This window comes from Mustela nivalis (genome assembly GCF_964662115.1).
Source record: "Mustela nivalis genome assembly, chromosome: 5".
Taxonomy (NCBI): Eukaryota; Metazoa; Chordata; class Mammalia; order Carnivora; family Mustelidae; genus Mustela; species Mustela nivalis.
The window spans coordinates 67,595,202-67,622,923 of NC_139024.1; the positions used below are offsets into that span (position 1 = coordinate 67,595,202).

At 41.3% G+C, this 27,722-nt stretch overlaps 1 protein-coding gene across 2 annotated transcripts; it reads left to right on the top strand.

Annotated features, from left to right (window-relative positions):
• Window positions 1-705: 705 nt before the first annotated feature.
• SLC18B1 (solute carrier family 18 member B1) lies at window positions 706-27,722 on the top strand. 2 transcript variants are annotated; one of them, XM_082731429.1, is made up of 14 exons: window positions 706-951; window positions 2,116-2,255; window positions 6,415-6,510; window positions 7,204-7,277; window positions 9,038-9,185; window positions 12,975-13,131; window positions 17,878-18,014; window positions 20,411-20,512; window positions 22,080-22,171; window positions 23,521-23,616; window positions 25,270-25,344; window positions 26,129-26,222; window positions 26,319-26,368; window positions 26,727-27,722. In XM_082731429.1, exons 1-14 carry the CDS (start codon window positions 909-911, stop codon window positions 26,791-26,793), a joined length of 1,371 nt encoding a protein of 456 aa, XP_082587555.1. In that variant the 5' UTR covers window positions 706-908; the 3' UTR covers window positions 26,794-27,722. The 2 variants fall into 2 exon arrangements, with proteins under 2 accessions (XP_082587555.1, XP_082587556.1); XM_082731430.1 differs by lacking the exon at window positions 706-951 and having other exon boundaries at window positions 9,091-9,185.

The window sequence follows — 27,722 nt, forward strand, 5'->3', positions numbered from 1 at the left end:
GGGCTAGACCTAATCTTTCTCTTTTGAATGGCTCTAAAGACTCTTCTTACCTACCCAAGAAATTTCTGCATAAACTTTAAGACCGGAGGTAACATCTCTTCCTCAGGAAGCCATCCCGGGCTCACTTAGCCAAAGTAAAGAGTCCTTCCAATATGTTTCTACATTACAAAACTCATCACATCATAAATTATTAACAGGGGTCTGTGTTACTGCTAGATAGAGGTATGCTACTTGAAGCTGGATGGGGGCTTACTCGTCTTTAAATTCACAGTGCCTGAAACAAGGTGGCAACTCAGCAGTCTTTTAAATTTTATGTCGGTCCCAAACCAAAACTTCTCCGGCCTCAAACGTTAACTGTTCCCCAATAGCAAATAAGGGGAAGGTAAGTGAAGCCTCTGTGTGTGTGTGTGTGTGTGTGTGTGTGTGTGTGTGTGTGTGTGTGATGATGATGCTGTTAAGGCGGTAGCCTATCTTTTCTGTGTCTACACACGCTTCCTTTGTTACCTCTAGTGGAAACTCATTTTACTTATTTTAGGCTACGGGGTTCACCTACCTGGAATGTAGGCAGTCCTCTCCCCATCCCACCCCACACAGAATGGGAAGCACAGCCTCTCCAAGGGCTGGGGGGGGGGGGGGTATGATGGTAGTCTGTGTCTTTAAATAAACAAAGAGCCGCTCCGCTCCCGACCCGCCCCCGCCCCCGCCCCGCCTCCGCCCCGCCTCTCCGAGCGTGTAGGTATCCTCCCTAGCTGCGGGCAGCTCCCGGCCCACCGCTGCCCGCGGGGAATCGGCGATGCGGGCGTCTGGCTGAGCAGGCGTCGCCAGCTTGTTGGCTCCTGTGAGGTCGAGTCCGAGGGCGCGGGCTTGGACCCCGGAGCAGCAGCGCGGGAGTACCGTGCGTCGCGCTCATGGACTCGTCGGGGGACCCGGAGGGCCCACGCCTCCCCAGAGGTGATCGAGAGCGGCGCGGACAGACACCCCTTGGTGGCATGGGTCCTGTCGCCTTTATGGACGATTGAAATAATTTTAGCTTGGTTTGTTTCGGAGGGCTTCGAAAAAGCAGGGGCCTGGCGAGGAGGGTGGGGGAGCGGGTCTTCGGGTTAGAGCCTCTCTCTCTCTCTGGAAGGGGTTAAAGTTCAGGGCCAGGGCGAGGTCTCTGAAGACTTTTCTCCTCTGTAGCGCTGCTCTTGTAAATATCCTGTCTTTGGGAATGCATTCAAATAAGTATGCCATTAGACAAAGGTAACGAATTACATTTGGAGCACCTACTGTTGCTCCCCCTTTTAACCTGCTCTCAGTTCCCTTCCTCATCTATTCCAGAAAGTTTTACAAAGATTCTTGAGACTTCCTCATCTTGCACAGATTCCACCCCCTCCCCCCGGACTGCAGTGCCAACCTCTGAAACGTAGAGCAGACCAAGTAAAGTTTTCTTACTTAAATTTCCTTTTTCTCCAAGCCTTTGAATTTAAAAATGACTGATAGATTTGCTGAATATTTGAAACTGAGTAATTGGCCAGTTATCTATAAAATTAAGTGAACAGTTAGCCCTGGAAATAAGTATTGAAATAATCAATGCAAAAGGCCAGTTATTAGTGTAAAATACGTGTCGATTTATGGGTTTGTGGGACTTGTTTTTCCAGCAGCATATCATTGTATTCATTCGCCAATTGAATGCTGTAGTTTGTTTTCTCCTACTTACACGTCACTTGCCTTCAATACTACCCTAGAATGCTTACTGAACAGCTAACTTGACATGGTTAGAACACTTTGAGTCCATGTAACATATGAAGCTAGTAACTGGAGAAGTTACATTATAGTTTAGAGAGCAGTACCCTTTGGAGGGCTCTTGGTTGCCTCATCCTTCCTGAAGGAATTTACTAGAAGTGGAAGAAATAGTGAAGGCAAAACAGATCAGATGGTTTGATAAATTCTGCCCTGAAAATGATACGTTTTCAAAATGGGAGTGATGTACGAGTTTTGTGTTACATTTGATCAAATGTGCTATACCCAAAATAGCCCTTAACTGTGCAGATATTATCTTCAGCGTGCACAGAAGTGATTTTTGCAAACTTCAATCAGGAGTCCCAATTATATTGTAGCATGTTTGCATTTAAGGTGATGACCCTCCAGGAAATGCAAGAGAGACATCCAGACAGCTTTCAAGAGAACAGCTCTTTGTACTGATATCAGCAGCTTCCATTAACTTGGGTTCTATGATGTGCTATTCTATCCTTGGACCCTTTTTCCCCAAGGAGGTGAGACATTTTTCTATTTTTCTGAATTTTAATTTTTTAACAAGCACTTTGAATTAATTCATTCTGTGGTGTGTAAAATGTAAAAATCTGTATTTAATAAAGATGATGCATAGAACTTTAGTAAAACAGAAAGACTTCTGATGGAATATTTGATACCAGAGAAAAAAATCCAGTCAGAGAGGAAACCCTCTTGGGAGATAACTCCCCTAAATATAACTGACCATCTGTGGATTACTTCTCTTACCATGTAGTTTGATAAATCTTTGTTTGGTTTCTGCATTGAAACAAGGGGGTGCTCTGAGTAATTGAGATTTTGGCATTATTGCAAAAGGTCTATGCTGAGACAGGAGGTTTGTCTCCTGGAGTTTTTAACTTACTAATATTTTGGAATTAGGAAGACATGGTCCCATTAAATCCCCTTTCTTTAACTTGAATTTCTTACGGAATCTAGTAGCAATGGTTTGTGCCAATGAGGAATTCTTAAAGTGGCTAGTTCCTTCCAATCATTGCCTTTTATGTGGGTTTATGGTTCATGACAGACTCAAAGGGAATTAACTCATAGAGAATCCCTTATCTGGAGGTGGGTGGGATGAAGCATGAAAGAAGGGTACTGGCTTTGTACTCTGCCCAAATCTTAGCTCGCATTGCACTCTGAGTTCTCTCATTGACTTGATAACCTGGAGTTTTTCATTCTGTGTGTTACCAACGAGGATGGAAATGGCTTCTCTGCTAAAAGAACAATGTGACTTTGTACCTATACAGTGCTTTTTAGTTTTCAATGGGCTTTCCCACACATTTATCCCATTTGGTCTCTGCAGCTACTGCATAAGGGAGTAGGAGAGTAGGGAGAATCTCATCATGTTGCCAATGAAGACGAGACTCAGAAGTTCAGTGACTGGCCCAGTTTAGTTCTCTTTACTGAGTGGGAGTGGAAGGGTTAATGGTTTCCCACTCTAGGGTCTGTAGGCATTAGATGCATTAGGGCAGAAAAGAGATAAGACAAGGTCCCTCTCTTGTCAATTCACTGGGAGTGGCAAAAGATGAAAAACAAAAAACAAACAAACAAAAAAAACCACGAGTTGCAGAGTACTTGGACACCGTTTACCAAAAGGCTCTTCAAATTGTTAAGAGACTCTAGGGAAAGGAATAGTTAATTTTGTCCTGTGTGCAGGTGGGGAGGGAGACAAAGGGATAGTACTGAAAGGGACTTCATGGGATAGACCCAAGGTAAATCTTGAGAAATGTAGTTCTCAAGGTGAACAACAGAGGCAAAGGTGTTGTAGGAAAGAAATAGGTTGGATAGTCATGGGATTAGCAAAATAAATAGCATGTTCTTGGGGAAAGCAGGCGACTTGATGTATCTTGGGCTTTGGCTGGAGGGAAGTCCAACAGGAGGCAGCAGATCTGCAGAGGCAGGGGGAGCTAGAAGGCAAGGGTCCTTCCATGTAGGCCAAGGATGTCAGCGAGAAGTTATCAGGGATGTCTGATCAAGACAGAATAGCCTGATTAAGTTTGGGTTTCAGAAAATATAATGAGGGGTAGAGCCTCTGGAATTAGGGCAGAGAAGAACTAGAGTAACAGGAACGACAAGATAGTGGAGCGTTTCCTGGCTCAGTTGGAACTCAGAGCAGTATTAGCTTCCTCTTAGTGGAATCCGAAGGAAAACCAGACTACAGATACATGGTTTTTAATTATTTTATTTATTTATTTATTTATTTAAAAGACTTTATTTGCTTGATAGAGCAGAGTAAGAGAGAGAGAGCACACGAGGTGGGGGAGCAGTAGGCAGAGGGAGAAGTTGGCTCCCTGCTGAGCAGAGAGCCCAGTGTGGGACTTGATCCCAGGATCCTGAGATCATGACCTGAGCTGAAGGTAGATGCTTAACCAACTGAGCCACCCAGGAGCCCCTGTTTTCGTTGTTAATATTTTTTCCAATCTTTTTTAAAGAAATGGACATTGAGCTGATGTACGTTGTTACATTTGTTTCGTGTCTGCAGCATAGCAATTAGACAATTCTATACATTACACCATGCTCACTGCAATGAATATAGTTACCAATTGTCACCTTTCAAAGCTGTTCAAGTATTATTGATGATATTCCTATGCTGCACTTTTAAGTTTTTGATTTCCTTTTTTTGTTCAGGAGGGACAGCTGAAGGAAAGAAGACAGAGGAAGGGAGAAAGCATTCTAACTTTAAAAGGTCTAGATATAAAGAGCGGGCTCTTTCTTTTCATTTCTTATTAAAATAAAGTCTTGTGGTTGCCAAATGTATAGGCAAAACTTAACCTTTCCTCCTGCATGTATCCTTCCTATTACCTAGAGCTAATTAGACAAAGGAGAAACAGGACCCTTCTTATATTCTGGTGCAGGATTCCTATTTCTACTTACCCTTTTTCTGGCACCCTCCTTCTTTGTCACAGGACAACATGTGAACTAGAAATTGCTTTTAATAGCTATTCTTGGTTTTCTAATGTGAAGCAGCCTCCACATTCCAAAAGTGATATTTAGCTGCTGCCATAGAATGTGATTCTGAAATATCTGAAGTCACCATCCCATGTCCATGGTGAATGCGGGAACCTGCGCAACATGGAAACTGTCATGGCTGCCATGATGGTGTAACTTTTGCATGTCTGCCTCCTCTTTTAGAAAATGGGGCCAGCTAAAAATGCACCCCTTACTCAGTTGTAAGAAAGCATGAACAACAGCACTTAATAGTGATCCTCATAGTGAGTCCAGTAAATAAATGTTAGTTGCAAAGCCATTATATCAATAATGCCAGACTCTAGGATGAAATACTTACCAGATCGACTAAGCAAGGAACATGGATGATGTGACTTGACCAATGAATGTTCTTTCCATATCTTTTTTTTTTTTTAATATTTTATTTATTTATTTGACAGAGATCACAAGCAGGCAGAGGCAGAGAGGGGTAAGCAGGCTCCCCACTGAGCAGAGGGCCCGATGCGGGGCTCGATCCCAGGACCCTGAGGTCATGACCCGAGCCGAAGGCAGTGGCCTAACCCACTGAGCCACGCAGGCACCCCTCTTTCCATATCTTTATTGACTCCTTTGATGATATCTCCCCGCTGAGGTACCTGTTTTAGTTTGCTAGCGCTGCCATAACAAATACCACAGACGGGGTGGCTTAAACAACAGAAATTCCTTGTCTAACAGTTCTGGAGGCTGGAAGTCTGGGAAGATGTTAGCAAGGTTGGTTCCTTATGAGGACTGTGAGGGAGGAATCTGTTCAGGCCTCTCTTCTTGGCTTATTTATTGCTGAGTTCTCTCTCCCATCTGTCTACTTTTGGTTTTATTGCCTGAGTTTTTGGTGTCAAATCCAAGAAGTCATTGCCAAGACCAACGTCAAGAAGCACCCTTCTTTGAGGAGTTTGACAGTTTCAGATCTTACATTTAAGTCATTCTGAGTTGATTTTGTGAGCGGGTGTAAGATAGGGGTCTGATTCCATTCTTTTGTTTGTGGATGTCTGGTCTCCCAAATGCCATTTGTTGAAGAGACTATCCTTTCTTCACTGTCTGTCCTTGACATCCTTGTGGAAGAGCATTTGACCATAAGTGTGTGAGCTTATTGCTAGGCTTTCTAATCTATTCCATATGTTTGTCTATGCCAGTGTCATGCAGTTTTAATTACTTCAACTTGTTATTAATTAAGAGAGTGCACATGCATGGGTGTGAGTGTGGGAAGGGGGAGCGCCTGGGGAAAAGGAGAGAGAGAATCTTAACAGACTCTATGTCCAGCACAGAGCCCTGCTCCATCCAGGGCTTGATCTCACGACCCTGAGATCATGATCTGAACTGAAATCAAGAGTCGGATGCTTAACAGACTGAGCCACCTAAGCACCCCTGTAATTTATTTTGAAATCATGAAATGCGTTGCCTCCAGCTTTGTTTTTCTTTCTCAAGATTATAAAGCTAACAATTCTTCATGGGTGTGGTGAGTGAATAATTTTCATGTCAGAGACTGGGTCTTACTGTAGTTTCCCTTCCTTCCCCATTCTGTTTATTTTTAAATGATAATCTTTAAAATTGCTACACAGATAAAGGTTACAAGAAAACAATGCCCTGATCTAATAGCTCCATCTTTCCACATGGATGAAAGTTTGTCTTGCAGACTTTGTTTCCTTTAATGTTTCTTTAAAGGCTGAAAAGAAGGGAGTCAGCAATACAGTTACGGGTATGATCTTTGGATGTTACGCTTTGTTTGACTTGCTGGCATCTTTGGTGTTTGGAAAATATGTAAGTATTAAAATTCATATGAACACTTTCATTTTTATATGTTGTATAATGAATTATTCCACTATAAGTCTAGAATTTCCATTGATACAGACATAGCCATCATTATATTTTATGAATTATGTGAAGTGTTGATGGTTCCATTCTTTGGGTTGATTAATTTTTTCCCCAAGTTTTTATTTGAATTCCAGTTAGCTAACATCAGTGTAATATTAATTTTCAGGTGCACAGTATAGTGATTCAACACTTCCCATTAAACACCCAATGCCCATCGCAACAAGTGCACTCCTTAATCTCATCACCTATTTCATCCATCTCCCCACCCACCTCCCTTCTGGTAACCATCAGTTTGTGCTCTATAGTTAAAAGTCTGTTTCTTGGTTTGTGTCTCTGTCTCTTTCTTTCCCTTTGCTTGTTTGTTTTGTTTCTCAAATTTCACATATGAGTGAGATCCTATGGTATTGGTCTTTCTCTGACTGAGTTATTTCATTTACCATAATGGGTTGATTGACTTTTCACTTCTTCCGTGTTTGCAAGCAATGTATATTGCCATTCCATTAAAGAATTATTATAATCTTATATTAATTGTACATATATTGCCCAAACCTTGTATTTTCTGATGCAGAAGATTTGTTTATGTGGATGTGGACTTGTAACAGTCATCAATTTACTACTCTTCTCTGACATTTATTATAGCTTGTACAAATTGGAGCAAAATTTATGTTTGTAGCAGGAATGTTTGTCTCAGGAGGAGTTACAATTCTCTTTGGGTAAGTCATGTTCTGATATGTTTGGGAACTTGAACAGATTTCATAATTTATCTTCAATTTAAAATTTTAATGGATTCTTTAAATCACTCAGTACCATTGATTGCCAGCTTACAGCCGCACAAATAGCTATTGGTGAAGGGAATTGGGTGTCTAGAGGATAGGGCCAATGAAGGAAAGAGTCTTCTAAGGACTTGCCGTTAAGTGGTTTCCGAATCTATTCATCAGGGCTATGAGTGTGAGTGACAGAAACTTAACTCACTTTTCCAAGTCACACGATATGTTTTGGCTCAAGTGCCAAGTGCATTAAAGAAACAGCCAAAGCATATCAGGAGACAGATGTTAAAATAATGTCTTTGGAGATCTTTCTCAAGGTCCTGGTTTTGCTTTCCTCTTCTTATGCTTTGATATTGGTCAAGGTGTCCCCTTGTGGTAGCAAGAGTTCTCCCGGCAGCTCCCATAGGAAGAATTCCTCAACAGCTTCCCACCTTTCCTGAGTTTCCGGTAGATTCTCAGAATGGAACCGCTGGCCTGATCTTGTTGGTGACCCATCCTTTTATCTGGGGCAGTGTAGGGGAGGGGGACACTCTGATTGGCCAGGCTTGAGTCATATGCTCCTTTCGGAATGGTTCCCTCCATTGCTTTTTCCAGGAAAAGAGAAAATAAGTACTAAAGGTAAAATAGCTACAGAAGTCTTAAGCCAGGGGCGCCTGGGTGGCTCAGTGGGTTAAAGCCTCTGCCTTCTGCTCTGGTCGTGATCCCAGGGTCCTGGGATCGAGCCCCGCATCGCATTGGGCTCTCTGCTCAGGGGGAGCCTGTTTCCTCCCCTCTCTCTCTCTTTTTCTCTCTACCTGCCTCTCTGCCTACTTGTGATCTCTGTCTGTCAAATAAAAAACAAACAAACAAAAAAAAAACCAAAAAACTTAATAGAAGTCTTAAGGCTTAGAGTCCTTACACCAGCAGTATGGTGGCAAATCATGTGAACGAGCCTACACAATTACTTGGGGAGTATAGTGGCATGAAAAGAGCACGGTAAGATGATGAAGTAAGGTCAGGAAGCCTTCATATCAAACTAAGTGGGGTTTTTTTTTTGGTCCCCCCCCAACTTTTTTCCTTCTTTTTTTTTTTCCTTTTTTTTTTTTTTTTTGGCAGGGGGGTGGTCTTCTATTTTCTGCATTCCTTTTTTTGTTTGTTTGTTTGAAGATTTGAGTTCTGCCACTGAGGGGTACCTGAGACCAAGAAGTCTTTTTTCCATCTATGTTCTTAGCAGAGTGATTCTACATGTTTCAAAAACCAGATTTAGTATCACCTGCAGAGGACCAGTTAACATCAGCATACAAGGTCAACGAAACTGTCATTATATGATGCAGATTGTTAACCAAAAAAAGAAATAATTGCCTTCTACTGAAAGTACAACAAAGCAAGTTTAAAAAATCATTTTTTAAAAGATTTTATTTATTTATTTTATAGAGAGAGAGCTTACAAGTAGGCAGAGAGGGAGGCAGAGAGAGGGGGGAAGCAGGCTCCCTGCTGAGCAGATATCCGGATGCAGGGCTCCATCCCAGGACCCTGAGATCATGACCTGAGCCAAAGGCAGAGGCCCAACCCACTGAGACAACTAGGCACCCCCAAAAAATCATATTCTAAAGAGATTTATTATAAGAACTGTAGGTGAGATATGATCCTTTTCAATGAGTCGAGATAAAAAGGAAAAACAATAAAAACCAGCCCGGCATTTGAGAATTGTCTTGTTCTTTTTTTAGTGTATTGGATCAAGTTCCAGATGGACCGATATTTATTGCTATGTGTTTTCTAGTGAGAGTGGCAGATGCGGTCAGCTTTGCGGCAGCAATAACTGCGTCTTTTTCCATTCTCGTAAAGGCTTTTCCAAATAATGTGGCTACAGTGTTGGTAGGTATTTCATATGGGTTTCCTATTTTCCTCTTAGCATTGGCGAAAATATTCACGTTTTCCAAGTTAACACTTCCTTTGAGATCTACTTTTTCCTATTTTCTGTGTGTTTTGGTTATCTTTTTTTTTTAAAGATTTTATTTATTTATTTGACAGAGAGAGAGATCACAAGTAGGCAGAGAGGCAGGCAGAGAGAGAGAGAGAGAGGAGGAAGCAGGCTCCCTGCTGAGCAGAGAGCCCGATGCGGGACTGGATCCCAGGACCCTGAGATCATGACCTGAGCCGAAGGCAGCGGCTTAATCCACTGAGCCACCCAGGCGCCCCTGTTTTGGTTATCTTTTACCCCAGTTACTACTTCCAGCAGCAGGCTGTCAGCAAGTGTACCATCAGTCTTACTTAGGTCACTTCCTATGCTTATGATCTCCTGAGGGAGCAGTTTGACAGGTAAATGGGGTTCAAACTAAATATTCTTTTTTGCCATTAAAAACAAAACAAACAAAACGAGCTCCCTGGTAGTATCTTGTTGTCTCTCTGTACTCAGACTGTGACCGAGCAACAGTGGACAGTTCCTTTGCAACCAGACACTTGATTTAAGCTTGAGGCCTTCCTCTACTTTTCCCAGATTCATGGAAGGAATCTTAGAGGGCTTGGAGTCCTTGTGTGCTCTCTTACTTTTCCCCAAATCCAGAACCTGATTGACATTCATTCCCCTATATTAGCTGGACACCTAATATTAGTGACAGACCAAATGTCTGTGCCAACTCTTGACTGCCTCCGACCCCAAGCTCTCTCCTCTGGACCCAGGCACTCTGGAAGGACCTGTGGTTTGCATATCAGACCAAATGCAGCCCTCAGAAGGAATCATTTTCCTTTAGACTTTAGGGCCTCCTCAGCCTAGTTCTAAGAAAGCCCTTATGTGGGGCGTCTGGGTGGCTCAGTGGGTTAAGCCGCTGCCTTCGGCTCAGGTCATGATCTCAGGGTCCTGGGATTGAGCCCCACACCGGGCTCTCTGCTCATCAGGGAGCCTGCTCCCCCCCCACCCCACCCCGCCTGCTACTCTGCCTACTTGTGATCTCTCTGTCAAATTAAAAAAAAAAAAAAAAAAAGAATGCCCTTATTTACCCATATTAATACTATAGTTTTGGTTATTAGTTTTTTGCTGTGTAGGTAATTATTTCTCCCCCCCCCCTTTTTAAAGGTTTTATTTATTTATTTGAGAGAGAGAGAATGAGAGACAGAGCATGAGAAGAGGGAGAGCCAGAGGGAGAAGCAGACTTCCCGCCAAGCAGGGAGCCTGATGTGGGACTCAATCCTGGTACTCCAGGATCATGACCCCAGCCGAAGGCAGTCACTTAACCAATTGAGTCACCCAGGTGCCCATATTTCTTCCCACTTTTTATTGAATATCTATATCTATAGCTAGCTGACTGTTCAGGCTTATTTTAAGTTCTGTAGCCATATGGTAGGCAGTGATGTACATTTCCCAGAAACACATTTCTCAAAATCGGTTCAGAAGAACACGAGGCCCTTGACAGGCTCTGTAAAACAGTGTTCTGGGGGTAAAATGGAGTGTGCCTGTGCTGTCCTCCATCTTTCACTTGAGTGAGTGTATTAAGGCTCTGAGAAATCCTGTAGTAAAGATATTTTATTTAATTTTCCACAACTCAATTTGACTGTGGAACTACTTTTTGACTGTTAAAGAACTGCTCTTCTGTGGAACACTCTGGAAGGTGCCACCCAAGGAATTTCCTATGATAACAGCAATAGTCAGTGGGTTAAAGCCTCTGCCTTCAGCTCGGATCGTGATCCCGGGGTCCTGGGATCGAGCCCCGCGTCGGGCTCTCTGCTAGCAGGGAGCCTGCTTTCCTTCCTTTCTCTGCCTGCCTCTCTGCCTACTTGTGATCTCTGTCTGTGAAATAAATTTGGAAAAAAAAAAAAAAGGCTCTGTAAAACAGTGATTTTCTGGTCAACAGGGGAAATTCATGTTGCCAACCCCCTTTCTATATAAAAATTACAGCCTAAAACTGACACAGCTAACTTGGTAGTCAATGTGGACAGCTTCCTTATGGCAAAATGTAGAATTCCTATATTCTTACTGAAATTGAAAGTTACCAATGGACTACTTTTGTGTCCTCTGTGAGGTCTCAGGTTGCAAGGTTGCAAGCCACAATCTCTGCTTAGCACCGCCAAAGACTAGATTCGTTTAAAATGGTGCAATTTCTATAAGAGATTTTTAAGAGTAAAATATTTTCCTAGCACAGTTTTGTTTATTTTAATTTTTTTTAAAGATTTTATTTATTTATTCAACAGGTAGAGATCACAAGTAGGCAGAGAGGCAGACAGAGAGAGAGAGAGGAGGAAGCAGGCTCCCCGCTGAGCAGAGAGCCCGATGCAGGGCTCGATCCCAGGACCCTGGGATCACGACCGGAGCCGAAGGCAGAGGCTTTAACCCACTGAGCCACCCAGGCGCCCCTGTTTATTTTAATTTTAACAAAAAATTTTATTTAGTACCCAATTCAGAAGTTGCCAAAGGAAATATAGAATAAAGTGAATATATTCTATACATTACTTTTCCTCACCTTCATGGACACACCTGGTGTCTAGGAATGCAGTCCCACATCAGTCCTCCTGGAGGCCACAGAGATTACAGGTTCTTTCTAGAGTGATTCCATGTACATATGAATGTGTTCATGGGCGTGTGTGCGGACACACACGAAGGCATGCATGTGCGCACATACAGACAGGGCATATGTGATTCTTTCCCCTTTGTTTCCTTTACGCTAGTGGTAGGATACTTTCCACACTGTTTAGAGCCTTGTTGTTATACTAACAGTGAAATCACTTTGGAGGTCTTTCTGTGCCTATACATGATCTGTGCCTATGCATGAAGAGTTCCCTACTCTGGTTTCCCTTCAGTGGTAGTATGTAGTACTTCACTATATGGAGGTAACATACATCCATGGTTTACTCAAAGTGTTGATGAATGTTTAGATCGTCTACATCTTTTGCTGGTACAGACAGTGCTACAAACACTTAAGTTTGTACGTATACCGTGTCACATCTTCACGACTGTGCCCCAAAATTAAATTCCCGGAATGGCATTCTGGGTCAGCGAGTATGTACCAGATTACCCTCCTGTGTTCATTCATTCACCAGCAGTGTACGCATGGGCTGCTTTCCCTCACTTTCTTGGCAGCAGAGCGTTTGATGGATGGTTAGTAAAAACTGGTATCTTGTGGTTTAACCGTTTGCTTCTTTTGAAAATGAGGATGGGCTTTCTTTTATATGCCTAAGAGCTACTTGTATTTTATGTGTCAACAGTCTACTTATATAGCATTTGCTCATTTTCCTATTGGATTCTTCATTTTCCCCCATTGATTAGTATTAGCTGTCTTGATATATTTGGGGAAAGTAGTCTTTTGTCAGTATTTTTTCCCCTGTTCTTCTTTGTCTTTTGATGTACTTAACCATCCATTGGTTTTCATATTTTTATGTAATCTGATTTGTGAATTTTTTCTTTGGTGTCTTGTGAGTTTTATATTGCAGTTAGAAAAATTTCCCAACCATAGGGATTAAAAAAAAAAAAGCCTACCATATTTTATTTTTCTAGAATTTCTATGCTTTCAATATGTGTATTTAAGTTTTTGGCTCATCTTGGGTTTGTATGGGTTTGTGTGTGTAAATTGTGAAGCGATAGAATTTTTTTCAGATGGTGTCCATTAAATCTTTACTTGTTAATTCTTCAAACAAATTATATTGACTCAATTTTCTTTTTCCCCCCACTTTTAGGGAAGTCTTGAGATTTTTTCTGGACTGGGACTAGTTTTAGGGCCTCCTTTAGGTGGCTTCCTGTATCAGTCCTTTGGCTATGAGATGCCTTTTATTTTGCTGGGATGCATAGTTCTGCTGATGGTACCACTCAACATGTACATTTTACCTAATTATGGTAAGACTGCATTTATTACTCACTTTAAGAGTCTGAAATTTAAGTGTATTTATGCCTCTGTAGGAGGCCAATTTAACAAATACTCACTTTCATTTTATATAAGCAATAATAGATTTATGGCACACCCTAAAATAATTGATTCTCTTTTCAGAAATGTTACTGTAAGCAGTTTATATGAATTTCTATGTATTACAAATTGGTTCTGACCTTTAGAACTGTCAAATATTTAATTTCTCATCATAAAACATCACCCTGTGAAGTGCCCACCAGAGGTCTTCTTGGACTTAATTAAGTATTCTGAATGACAAGTTACCAAAGGCCACGCTATCTTCTTGGAAGGCCGGTAGGCAGGAGAGCGGGGTCAGACCTTCTCCCCAGTTGTCCTCCCAGCTGCCAGTGTGAGAACACACAGCCACATCGGGCAGTAATGGAGGACACCCTGGCTTCAAAACTTTATGCCACATAGGAGTCAACCTATTCTGTAATGGCTTCATGGACGTAGCTGGAAGGGTGACCATGAGGGACATGCCTGAGTCAGCACACTCAGGGAAGCACCAAGCTTGGTGTCCTCATCAGATACACATCGTTCATTTCGAGTTCTTTCTCTACGGACTCTACGGAGTGACATTTACCAGGCAAGGGCTATTTTTATTATAAGCAAGATTGCCTAGTAACATCGCTGGCATTTGACCTTTATCAGGTGATGAGGGGAACAGAGCTAGAGAGTTAACTTGAAGGCTGGAGAGGAGAGAGCTAGAGAAAGTTTCTAGAGAAGAAGTACCCCCCTGAAATGCAAGGCGGTGCTTGTTTCTGCGCGTGACAGTGGTTTCTGTGGTCAAGCATCCTGGTCGCTTGGTTCACAGATGAACACTGGGCTGATAATCAAGAAACTGACACCAGGTCAGAGTCTCATGCAGTGGGAAAAACAGTTCTGACAACCCTTTACCACACTGTAGAGGGAAAAAAGACTGCTTATTAATTCATGGTAGGATGGGTGGGGATTTAGAACTTCTGTGGTGAGGCACTAGACTGGCCTCCCCGCCTCTTTACTCCTGGAGTCCTGGCCTGCAATTTTTGTCTCCACCTTGCCCCCACCACGTGATGTCTTTTGCGGCCTTTTCTGACTGCCACCAGCCTATTTCCTTGACAGTTAGTTCTCTTCATTTCTGTTACTCCTCCATTAAAATCTCCAGCATTTTCACTGAACTTAACAAAATCCCTGTTAGCTATATTTTCGTGAACAAAAGGGTTTGGCAACGTTGCTGTTCATCTATGGGGATCTTCTATTTAGATTGAATGGAAAAAAGCTGGTATTAAAAAAAACTCTGGGGGTGCCTGAGTGGCTCAGTGGGTTAAAGCGTCTGCCTTCTGCTTGGGTCACAATCCCAGGGTCCTGGGATCAAGTCCCACATCCGGCTCTCTGCTCAGCAGGGAGCCTGCTTCCTCTTCCCCCTCTCTCTCTCTCTCTCTCTGCCTGCCTCTCTGCCTACTTGTGATCTCTATCTGTCAAATAAATAAATAAAATTTAAAAAAAAAGAAACACCTCTGAGATTGATAATGTTAAGACTATAAATATAGGGACGCCTGGGTGGCTCAGTTGGTTAAGCCGCTGCCTTCAGCTCGGGTCATGATTCCAGGGTCCTGGGATCGAGTCCCGCATCGGGCTCCTTGCTCGGCGGGGAGCCTACTTCTCTCGCTGCCTCTGCCTGCCTCTCTGCCTGCTTGTGTGTACTCTCTCTCTCTCTATCTCTGGCAAATAAATAAAATCTTTAAAAAAAAAAAAAGAAAAGAAAAGAAAAAAAAACCATAAATATAGATTTAGGGGTTCCCGTGAAGGAGTACTTATTAAAATTAATGCTTTTGGAGAGCTTATGGATAGAAGTTAGAAAATGAAATTTTCTTTTATTTTGATGATATTGGCAGAATTTGGTGCCCTGTAAATTCTACCCCACTCCTTTACCTCCTTCTGGACTCACAGACAATGTGGTTCTAGTTTTGGGGGTTAAGAGTCAACTTTAATCTCTCTCTCTCTCTTATCCTTTGTATCTGTTCACCAAGTCCTCTCTTCTGTACTGCTCTCATGAAATACTTCTAAAACAGTCATGGATGTGCCAATCCTTTTATTAAAAATCCCTATCTGTGAGGGCGCCTGGGTGGCTCAGTGGGTTAAGCTGCTGCCTTCCCCTCAGGTCATGATCTCAGGGTCCTGGGATCCAGTCCCGCATCGGGCTCTCTGCTCAGCAGGGAGCCTGCTTCCTCCTCTCTCTCTCTGCCTGCCTCTCTGCCTACTTGTGATCTCTCTCTGTCAAATAAATAAATAAAATCTTTAAAAAAAGAAAAATCCCTATCTGTGAAATGTGAGCCATGAGGAGCTATTATGAGAGTGCAGTAGAGGAGTCACATGGTCTGAAATCTCTCCCCTTCCCATCTTCTCTGATCCCTCCTTATCCTTCAAAACTTACTCTGTATTACATCTTCTGGGAAGTCTTTCTGAACCTTCTCAATCATCCAGCTAAATGCTGTGCAAGTAACACCTCTAACAGTAGCTTCCTGTGGCAGCATCATCAACCAGGGGGTCATGTGTCTCTAAGAGAGTAAATCAGAATTGTGGGGAGCAGAGAGAGTACCCGAGTAGCTTGGGAAAGCTCCCCTGGTGATTCTGCCATGTGTCTCATGAAGCAGGTATCACGCTAGGTTTTTGTTGCTTGGCCTCCTGCCACAGTTTAATTAAACTCATTATGTGTTTGCTTCTTTGGACGCTCTTATGTATTCTCATTGTGATTTCTCATTTTTCCCTGCTTTGGATTTAGAGAAGGCAATCATTTCTGCCATAATAGTTTATCTTATACCAGAAATCCAATAATACCTTTTATATGCAAATAAATATAACCAATTAAAATGGATCTATAATTTATATGTCAATGGTGACTAATGAATCTCTTTAATAAACCATTCAAAGTCCACACCAAATGAAGTCTCTCCCTGCTGGCCCTGTTACCCCGAGCCACATGGCGGTGTTTGTCCTCTCTCTGAGTCTTCACCGCACACCTTCTATAGTTGAGTGTCCTAGACTGTGCTCACATTTGGTTCACCATTGACTTTTTAGCTAATAAATAAGAAATTAACATCATGGTTTAACTTTATCCCTTGGATCTTGACCAAGTTCTAAATATAACACTCAAAATACTTGAACCATTCTTTGTGCTTTTTTTTTTTTTTGGTATTTTGCTCCGTACTGGATCCTTGTTCTCCAAGAATTAAGTAATGAACCATGACAGGTGTTTTTGGAGAAACAAGGATATACAAGTGCTGATCTTCACCCTCAAGGAGCTTCCTTGTCCACACCTGGCCAATATCATCTCTGCCCCAGCACGTGGCTGTCTCCTGACTGGTCCCCTTGTCTCCATTCTCCACAAGACCACAGAGAGGTTTCTTCAAACCACAGATCTGATTCCTACCCCTTGTTTGGATTCCCTAGTGATTTCTCTGGCTTCTAAGCGTGTTTTCCAGAGTCTTGCACAAACATGCGTCTGCAGTATGATCTCTCTCCATGCTGCTGGTGTCCCCTATGCCTTTCTCGATCCACGAGCTTTGCTTCTCGCCCTTCATTTCTTCAAACACAGAATAGTTTTCCTGATTTTTGAGTCTTAGAAGGTGCCATACCTGGAATAATGTGCCTGGCTTATTTTTCCCTCATCCTTGGCTTCCTCATCTTAAGCTCATGCTTTGGGCATCAACTTAAGTATCAGTACTTTCAGGAAGCCTTCTTTATACGGCTTTCCCTGTTTTTGTTTGTTTAAGATCGTCCTCTCATATGCTCTGAAAGGTTCCCTCCTAGTTACATCCTAGCTCTCTCCTCTCCTTCCTGTAACTTCTTTGTGAGGTCAGGTCTTGGCTCTGTCTTTTTTGCCTTTATCTGCCCAGCATTTTGCAAAGACTTTGCTCAGTAAATTAAAAGGATGATAGGAAAATCAACAAACAATAGTAAACAATAATAAAAAAAATGTAGTTTAGGTGCTAAAAGTTATGGTAGATTCCAGAAGTGCGGTAGGAAACAGAGAAAGGTAAAATTTATGGGCCAGAACCAGACCTTACAGAGTGGATAGAATTTGAAAAATTAGCAGGAGAAAAAGAAAGGAGTCAGAGCATGTGACTGGAGGCTTGGAAATAACCATTCTTATTGCTAGGAACAGTGAAGAAGCTGAGTTCCTGCAAGGGGATACTGGAACTGAGATCAGCATAGTTGACTTGAGGGCCAGTGTAATTTATGTGTGATTCAGTAGCACGCCTCTCAATCTGGTGTTTTCTTTGCCATCAGAAAAAAAATTTTTCTTGTGCTCTTTGGTGAACGTAGATTCCTTCTCAGCATACACATTGTTCTTTAATAAAGCTTCTGGCTTTTCCTCTGCACCAAATCTAACTTTATATATTCTCCGTCCCATCTGGGGAAGGCCTCACTTGCTTCTCAGTTATAACCTATAACCGAAGACCCTCTCTTTTCCTCACACTCTGCTTCTAATTGATTCTTCATGAATCTGAGAAACTGTTTTTAAGAAAACTCAATTGTGGCTCCTAGGTTTGAATAATTTATATGCAATATAGATAATAGGTAATTTTAAGCAAACTCAGAGGTGCAGTTATTTTGATTACCAAATAAAGGTGGCCTTACCAATTTTACTTTTCAAAATAGGTTGACATTGTGAACTACTCTGATTTTTTTTTCCTTTTTCAAATTTTTACCCAAAGACTCTGATCCAGGCAAACACTCGTTCTGGAAACTGATCACTCTACCCAAGGTCGCGCTCATAGCCTTCGTCATCAACTCGCTCAGCTCATGTTTTGGCTTCCTTGATCCTACTCTTTCTCTCTTTGTTCTGGAGAAGGTAGGTAGCCTGATTGTCAAAGAGCTCTGCACTGTAGAAGGTGGGTGTGTTTGCTTGCTCTTGGGTTCTGCTTTGTGGAATGAGCTCTTGAGTGGCTGTGAGAACTGCACAGGGTGAGAACTGCACCCACGGGTAGCCTGTACCTTCCCTTGACTGGGGATCTGATTCAGGATGAACGAAAGAAGCTTTTCACTAAGTGGCCCGAATACTGGTCTCCTTTTCAAGGTCTTGTTCGAGTCATCACAGATCTGGCTACTTAACAAGGATACTTTCCTCTACTTGTTTGAATTCCAATGAGACATTTGGGGTACTCTGTAGCTCATTTGATGTTCTTCTCTGACGATCCCTTCTGGGTCCACTTACTTTTTTAGGCTATTATAGACATGCAATGAAATGACTATGGAATATATTAATCTGGGATGGTAGAGAGGAATCATGAGTCTCTCTCAATTTTTTTTTTTTTTTGAGTGTTGGAAAATAAATGTTGAATTTAAAAGTTGGATGTTGTAGAATTTTTCTCTTAGTTATTTCTGGAAAAGAGATTATTAATAATGTGATAAAGTACACTACTAAGTCTGGTAGTTAATTATACTGAAGAATTGATATGTGTTTATAAAGGCAGAACTCGAATTGCATATGTGACGTTTGGGAATTCAAAAAGCACAGTTACCAGACACACAGTTCCTCGAAGTCACTAGAGACAGTTTTGGGTATGTGAGATACCAAAAAGATAAACATGGAGACTGTGATTTTAGTGCCTGACCCAACGTTTAGGAAATAATATAGTAGCTTGCTTGAGCATCTGTGAGGTAATAAGAAACATATTTTGTGTTTATGATGACACATGCCATTCGTGTCATCAACAGTGTATCTCTTCAAGAGTCATTTTTCTATCCTCTGAAGAATTTCTGCCTGAACAAGGGGAAAATATTGTCACCAATCTGTGGTAAATCCAAGTTGCTCAAGTGTATTTTATCAGAAATCTTTATAAATATTATTTTCCAAATACATTTGTTAGATATATCTTTACATTTTCCTATTTTTTCTATCAAAAGATTTTTATCCTGTTTCCCTTCTTCTGACTTCTCACTAGCTGTTTGAACTGGCAGCTTACTGTCCTGTCATTCGTCACCTAGCCTTTTAGGGTAGGACATTTCCACCCTGTCTCCCCCAGTTATAAAAATCAGAAGACACTGCTGACTTTTTTTCTTCCTACTAGTATCTTTTTTTTTTTTTTTTTAAGATTTTTATTTATGTATTTGACAGTGAGAGCAAGAGAGCATAAGCAGGCAGAGCAGCAGAGGGAGAAGCAGGCTCCCCACTGAGCAGGGAGCCCGATGTGGAGCTCACTTCTAGGACCTTGGGATCATGACCTGAGCCCAAGGCAGTTGCTTAACCAACTGAGCCACCCACGTGCCCCCTTCATACTAGTATCTTCAAAGGACTAGTTTGTTATAAAAATTGTTGAAACATATATGGACTCATGTATAAATCTCATGAGCTTGCTTAAGAAAATTAGTTAAGGAAATTAAGGAAAGCAGGAACAACTCAGTGAACCAAAAAAGATGTTTGTATCATGCTAATAACAGTATCACGGTTGTGTGGTAGCTTACTGTTTTAAAAGCCTTTTGTAATGCATCACACCATCAATTCTTTAATTAGATATTAACAGCCCTTTGAAATAAATGGGATAAATGTTATTCTCAGTGTTTTTTACACCAGTGCATTTTAGTCTATGGGCAGTCAGCATCACTTGGTGGCTTTTTAGAAATGCAAATTCTTAGGGCACCTGGGTGGCTCAGAAGGTTAGGTGTCCCACTCTTGATCTCAGCTTAGGTCTTGATCTCAGGGTCGTGAGTTCAGGCCCCATATTGGGTTCCATGCTGGGTGTGGAGCCTACTTAAAAAAAAAAAGGTAAGAAATGCAAATTTTCTGGCCCCATCCCATACCTTTTGAATCAGAAATTTTAGAACTGAAGTCTAAGAACCTCTTTTTTTTTTTTAATCCCTTAAATCAAGGCAAGTTAACACTTGTTTCCAACTAAGAACCTCTTCAAAGTACTCTGGGTAGTTTTCTAATGCACACTAAAGTTTTTGAAGCTCTGGTTTACATGTAAAAAATGTTAATGATTCATAGAAGCAAAATTATATGTTCAAAATCAAATGCTACAGAGCAAGACATTTGGGACTTTTGACCTCTGGTTAGGTTTTTTTTTCCCCTTAGAGAGAAAAAGGAGTCTATTGACACAAGTCAGTCAAAATCAGGAAAGATGCTTAGTGGTAGGTAGTAGTGGGCTTATGATAGATCCCAAGAACTGAAGAGGTGGCTAGAAAAGATTTATGTTTATTTTAAAAATGACTTAATAACCTAACTCTAATATGAAATTTTTTTTACAGTTTAATTTACCAGCCGGTTATGTGGGACTGGTATTCCTGGGCTTGGCCCTATCCTACTCCATTTCTTCACCATTGTTTGGTCTGCTGAGTGATAAAATACCAGTACGTACACTGAATCTTCATTTAATAATTGCTTTTGTATATTTAGCCCAGTGGCTTTCCAGCTGTACTTCTGGAACTCTAGAGGTCCAATGATTAGAATTGATAATCAATTAAAAAATTTTCAGCTAATTAATATATAATTGAGAAATAAAATGGTAAGATATTTAAAGTGTACACCATGGTGATTTGGGATCTGAATACATTGTGAAAGGGTGCATTCCATGGGTTAATTAATAACCCATCAACTGTATATTATCTTTTAAATTTTTTTTTTTTGAGGGGGCGAGAACATTTAAATTCTACTGCATTCAATTTTTGGAGTCGATGGCAAGGTTCCAGTGTCTTCCAACCTGTCACTCTGAGAAAATTCACTTTTAATTGCTTCTTCTGAAGGAAAATGGGGTCTGCACTGAAGCTGTTGACAAACTATTAGATTTGACTTTTTATTTTATTTATTTATTTATTTATTTATTTTTAAAGATTTTATTTATTTATTTGACAGAGAGAAATCACAAGTAGGTGGAGAGGCAGGCAGAGAGAGAGAGAGGGAAGCAGGCCCCCTGCTGAGCAGAGAGCCCGATGCGGGACTCGATCCCAGGACCCTGAGATCATGACCTGAGCCGAAGGCAGCGGCTTAACCCACTGAGCCACCCAGGCGCCCCTAGATTTGACTTTTTAAAGGAAAAAAGTCCCTTGATGCAAAATAACATGGATTGGCCTGAAAAATAGGGGCAGAGTCAAAGAAGTAGTTAGGACTAGGGATGATTGAGTGGAGCCAATTCAGGTTTTCTGTGGGAATGAAGGGATTGGCTACATAAATATACATTGGTTGTCCTGTGGCTGTCTGGGTAGAAAATCCCTTCTGTTCTCCTTTGCCTAAGTCTAAACCATTCAGTTCAGATGATTGGTATACAGTGCTAGTAAGTACTGATAGCCAAATCTCCAGCTTCTGTGATTTTAGTGCTTGCTTATATATTTATTTGTTTATTTAGCATTTCCCCTCCTCATTAAGCTTACATAAATATTTATCAAGACTTAACTTACATGGAGATTGCTAGGTAATCTGAATGACAAAAAGCAAGGTTCTTAAACAATATTTGGAGCTCGGTTTTAAGCCCCTCTTCTCTCACTGAGCAGATACTTTGCCTCTAGAATTTTCTGCCTGTGCTCAAGTAGTTTAAAAGGAATAATTCTGTTGGGTACTTTTAAAATAATGTGAATATGTATTGCATCTACCAGGTGGTTCCTTGTGGGAGCTGCTTTTTAAATTGTTATTTTTTGAATTGCTCATCGTGTGCAAAATCTATAATATGCTCCCTTCCCAAGGAATCCTTTTCCTAGGAAACTAGGGGTATAGTGTCCTTGCTTTTCTGTTTATTATCTACCTATTTTCTCTTAAATGTAAAGTTTTGTTTTCTTCAGTGTATTTAGATCTTGTTCATGTCATGGCTTGTATTCTTCAATGGTTTTTTTTTGTTTGTTTGTTTTGTGTTTTTTTTGCATATGCTTTCTTTATGGAGGAACTTTACCTCTTAGAGTTTTTTTGGACTCTCATTCTCTTTACCAGCATCTAAGGAAATGGTTTCTGGTCTGGGGAAACATCATCACGGCAGTATGCTACATGCTCTTAGGACCCATCCCAATCTTGCACATTAAAAGGTAATGTTTTTCCTTTTTCTATATTTTTGGCTGAATAGCGTTAAGAATTATTAAAGAAATTTTTGGTGGGATGAGGGCACAGCTTCATATTTTGAACTTTAGTACTTCAATAAATACCTTGATTTAGGACTCTAGTGAATTGTTTGTTAGACTGGCAGTATTTTACATTGGTAGGAACTAGCCAAAAGAAATGCCTAAAATCTATATGGAGTGAGGAAAAAAGCTTCTCCCTTTGCATTTTAATTGCACGTTTGTTTGTACTTTATTTTTAAAATAGTGTTTGTTGCTACCTACTTCTAGCTGATAGTTCTTACAATATGTTTTTGTTTTATCTCTTCCTTCTTGAGGCTTAAGACTGGGATCAAATCTTTCTTTTGTTTCTGTCTCATTCTTAGCACATAGTAGCTGTTCATTAGAGCTTCTTTTTTTTTAAAGATTTTATTTGTTTATTTGACAGACAGAGATCACAAGTAGACAGAAAGGCAGGCAGAGAGAGAGAGAGGGAAGTAGGGTTCTTGCTGAGCAGAGAGCCCGATGTGGGACTCGATCCCAGGACCCTGAGATCATGACCTGAGGGGAAGGCAGCAGCTTAACCCACTGAGCCACCCAGGTGCCCATCATTAGAGCTTCTTAAATGTAATTTACTTGCTGAAATACAGGGAGCTTAGAGGTTTTCAGGTAGTCCTGGGATAAAGCATGACAGGGAACAAGTAAGTATTTCAGGGTCCTTCAGACTTGGGTTTACATCCAGCCTTTGCCATTTACTAGATACGGGAACTCCGGCAAATGGTTTAGCTTCCAAGAGCCTTGGTTTTCTTATCTGATCATAGTGTGTGCTGCTTGGTAGGATAATGCTGCAAGGATTCAGTGGGGAAATGGATATTAAGTAAATGGCACAGTGTGGGAAGTGGAACAAAATTAGTTTCCTGTCTCTTCCTTTACCACTTCCCTTCTAGGCCATTTTTTTCCCAGTCAATTGAATTTGAAAACCCAAGTGATTGAAGGAGCGACATGAACACTTAGCCAATTTTGACAAGATTAGATACAGTGATAATCTCTTATCATGTTGACTCCTGGCATGGGATATGTGTGACCGAAGAAATAGAGATATCGTGGTGAATTGATATCCACCCCCCCACCCACCCCCGAACCCCTACCCCGCCCCCCCAGCTGTAAGGGTGCTGTCACTGAAAGAAGTGGGATAAAATGGCAATGAGGCAGACTAGTCACAATCATCTGTGAAACAAACTGCTCTGGGATTCAGCCTGCCCTCCCTACTAGGAGGCTTTGTGCCTGTCCACATGCTAATGTTGCTTGGTTTTGTTTCTTTCTCCAAAACCCTTTTGCAGTCAGCTCTGGCTGCTGGTGCTCATCCTGGTCCTGAACGGTGTCTCTGCTGGAATGAGCATAATTCCAACCATCCCAGAGATCCTCAGTTGTGCCTAGTAAGTCCCTTCTGTGCTTGAGAAGTGGGTCGTGAATAGTAGGGAGCGTCACACACTTTCTTGAATTTCTCAGTGTTCTAGGATGTTGGAGTTTTTTTTCAGAAGACCAAATCTTGATGATTTTATGTCACACAATATTGTGCTATAAATAGTGTATGCCATACTACAGATGACAATCTATGGTAATGTTAACACAGTGATAGGTCGCATGAGCTATGGGTAGAGCTGTGGGTAGAGGCTTGGCTTGGTTTATGCCTAGAAACCCACAGAATTTTGAAAAGCCAGACCACAATGGAAAGGTCTCAGCATTGTTTCCTCCTCATGGAGAAGGTCCCCACAAGGCATACGATCACCAGGTAAAATGATTCTAGTACCATTTCCAGTCTGTTTGGGGCTTATGGTGGTGGTGGGGGTGGGGTGGTCTCACACCACCTAGCAGCTCTCCAGAACCAGTTAGGTGTCCTGCAGTGCAACTGGATTCTGACGCTATCTACCTGAAGAGAAGGTCACATGCTGAGGTGAAGGGCTCTGTCCTGCAGATGGCTGTGTGATGTGGCTGCTAATTCCAAGTCCAGGTTGTTAAATGTTCTTCTGACTGGCCTGTAAATCAGAGGTTCCCATGAAAACTTCCTAAGTTCAATTCATTTGCTAGAGTGATTCACAGAGCTCAGGAAACCAGTGTACTCATTAGAATTTACTGGTTTATTACGAAAGAGATTAAAGGATGTGAATCAACAGCCAGATGAAAAGACATGCAGGGTAAAGTCCTGATCAAAGGAGCTTCTGTCCTTATTGGGTTTGGGGTCCTGCACACTGGCATATGGAAGGGTTCTGGTTCACCAACCTGGAAACTCTCTCACCCTGTCCTTTTGGGTTTTTAGGGACATATCATACATACCCACAGTTGATTATATCGATGGCCATTGGCCATGGAGTCAACCTCTAACCCCTCTCCCCTCCTCAAAGGTGGAGGCTTCCAGGAGTGGGATGGAAGGTTCTAACCCTCTAATCACATGCTTGGCTCTCTAGGCTAACCAGCCCCTAAGGCTCACCTTATTAACATGACCAAAGGCACTTGAAATTGCTTTCCTCACTTAGGAAATTCCAAGGGTGTTGGGGTGGCTGTATGCCAGAAACAGGAGGAAGACCAAATATATATTTCTTATTATAAATCCTAGTATCACAGTAGGCATTTGTCACCAGGCCACCAGTCTTTTGTTTAGGAAGCATGATGAGAACAGCAAGGGAGCAAGGAGAAGAATGTGAGCTCTGTTGGCTCAAGTCAACTATTAGCCATGCAATAAGGAGCTGCCTCTGGGTTTCCTAAAAGTTTCCTGTTACTCTCTTTGCACGTTCATCTCATTTTAAGAATTTCTTCGTTAATTATGTTTTTATGAGACTTCATGCAAATGGGTCATGACTCGATATCATGCTTTATATATGCAATAAAATTGTTTTTAGAAAACCATGGAGTCAACATAAATATAAAAATTCCTTCAAATTGGATTAGCTTTTCATCTTAAAAATGGAGTGTTCTGTCTGTTGGTTTTGTTCAGATCATTTCTGGTCTATTTTAACTTATGTGTCACATACTATTTGCTTTCTTCGTGTAGGTTTCCTTTTTCATACAAATCTGTTCTTCTGTCTCTGCAGTGAAAATGGCTTTGAGGAGGGATTAAGTACCGTGGGACTCGTGTCGGGTCTCTCCAGCGCAATGTGGTCAGTTGGGTGAGTAGCCCTTTCATTTATACCCGTCAGATGGAAAATGCTATCTCCACTTCCATGAAGAAATTGACACCGAGAAGTCCAATGAGCTGCCGAAAGGCACCTCATTCATTTAGACCAGAGATGGAGTCTTAACCCACACGCTCTGCCTCTAAGATCAATGGTTTTACCAGCAGTTTTTTTTGTTTTGTTTTTTTTAAAGATTTTTTATTTATTTACTTGTCAGAGAGACATCACAAGTAGGCAGAGAGGCAGGCAGAGAGAGAGAGAGAGGAGGAAGCAGGTTCCCTGCTGAGCAGAGAGCCCGATGTGGGACTCGATCCCAGGACCCTGAGATCATGACCTGAGCCGAAGGCAGAGGCTTTAACCCACTGAGCCACCCAGGCACCCCAAGATATAACTGTTTTCTCACACCCAGTGCTCTGTCCAGGAATTGGCTTTTGTCTTTAGTACTTACAGTTCCAATTTATTTATGTATTTATTAGGATTTTATTTATTTATTTATCAGAGAGCGTGTGCACGCACAAGCAGGGGGAGCAGCAGGCAGGGGGAGAAGCAGGCTTACTGCCCAGCAAGGAGCCTGATGCTGGACTCTATCCCAGAATCCTGGGATTATGACCTGAGCTGAAGGCAGACGCTTAACTGACTGAGTCACCCAGACACACCCTTACAGTTCCAATTTAATGAAGATGGATGATCGAGGGATTGTGCTGCCTTTAGGAAGTAATTCTTTTTTAAATTTTTTTTTAAAACACTATTTAATACTCTTTCTCCTTTTCATTGTTAGTGCTTTTATAGGACCGACACTGGGTGGATTTCTGTATGAGAAAATTGGTTTTGAGTGGGCAGCTGCTGTCCAAGGACTTTGGGCTCTGACAAGTGTGAGTAATCAGTCTTTAGTTTTCATCCTCCTTGCATTTGTGGAGATGTGTGACTTGGAGACTTGACATTAACCCGTTTCTTTAATTGTATTCAAGGGACTAACGATGGGCTTGTTTTATCTGTGGGAGCACTCACGGAGAAGAAGGTATGGTCAACTCTTGAGCTTTTTTTTCGTTTTGTTGTTGTTGTTGTTGTTGTTGTTTTGTTTTAAAACATCTTTAATGAAAAATCCTTTAATGTTTGAGCAAGATTTATATCAATTAAAATATTAATGTTCTCTAAGTTTGAATTTTTTTTTCCCCCTGTTAAAGTCTGCCTGTGGGAGTGGAAGAAAAATAACCATTCTGTATCCATTCTTCCAGTCAGCAGATTTCTGGGCACCCAAAGCCTTATTACTTGATAGATGCATTTAGGGGGAAAAGTAGAGATGTTGGTACTGGGGTTGTTGTTTTTTTTTTAAGATGAGAAATATTGAGGTTCTCCTCTTTTTTCTTTCAATGCAGATCTAAACTCCAAAATATTCTGGGCACGGAGGAGGAACGGACTTCCCTCTTACCTAATGAAATCTAGCCTTAAGAATCCTGGCTCAATACCCACTGGGAGATGGGTGCTCCTGGCCTTGAACATCAGAGTTAAAGCGGTTTTCTTAATATTACACACAAACCTCCATGGACTGTATACCAGCATCCTGACGGTCTCAACGTATTTTTGGATAATCCTGTGTTGGGCTGTCCTAAAAATCTGGCCTGCTAGACCAGCCATATTTGCAACATTAAGTATGAGAAGAGCAGTTGAAAATCAGCAAAAGTTTGTGTTTTGAGGGGATCCAACCTGGCCTTGAAGGGATTATCGACTCTAAGTCTCTTGTTTCCTTTGTTTACTTTTTAAGTGCACTAATTTTGTGAATCTACCTTTTGTTTATTAACAGGGAAATAAATGAATTCATTTGATATGCTTAAAAGTAATATAAAGATTACATAAAATGTATAGAATAACTGTGAAATCAGTTTTTAAAAGGCATGCTGTCTCTCTGTCCAAGATTTTTGTTCTCGTTCAAAAGGCATAATTCTTGCCTCCCATCATGCAAAAACTCTCAGCTCTTGTAGAAGTTTTGTTTGTGTAAGAGGCATAACATTAGACTTCCATTTATGTAACATACTTTGAATTAGGATCTGGATTTATAAACCGTGCTTAGTATAACATTATCCATTTCCCTAATCTCCCTATTACAATTCTACCAGCTGTTTTGATTTTGTTTTTATTTTTGTTTTTTAACATATTTCTGGTAGATGTATTCCATTCCCAGAGCAAGTGATTCCATAGGACTGTTTCTTGTATTCTAGGGAACGGGTTCATCTGATTTCGTGTGAAATCCATGCTGTTGCTTAAAATGAGTGAATCTCTCTGTGTCATTCTCATACCTCCTGATGTGTTTTCCTGCTGTAGTAGACACATTTACACTTCAAAAATAAATAAATAAATAAATTGTTTTATCTATA

Coding starts and splice junctions, on each gene's coding strand:
- SLC18B1 (XM_082731429.1), top strand. CDS start 909: ATGGACTCGTCGGGGGACCCGGAGGGCCCACGCCTCCCCAGAG. Junction 25,345..26,128: donor AGCGCAATGTGGTCAGTTGG/GTGAGTAGCCCT, acceptor TTTCATTGTTAG/TGCTTTTATAGGACCGACAC. Junction 26,223..26,318: donor GACTTTGGGCTCTGACAAGT/GTGAGTAATCAG, acceptor ATTGTATTCAAG/GGACTAACGATGGGCTTGTT.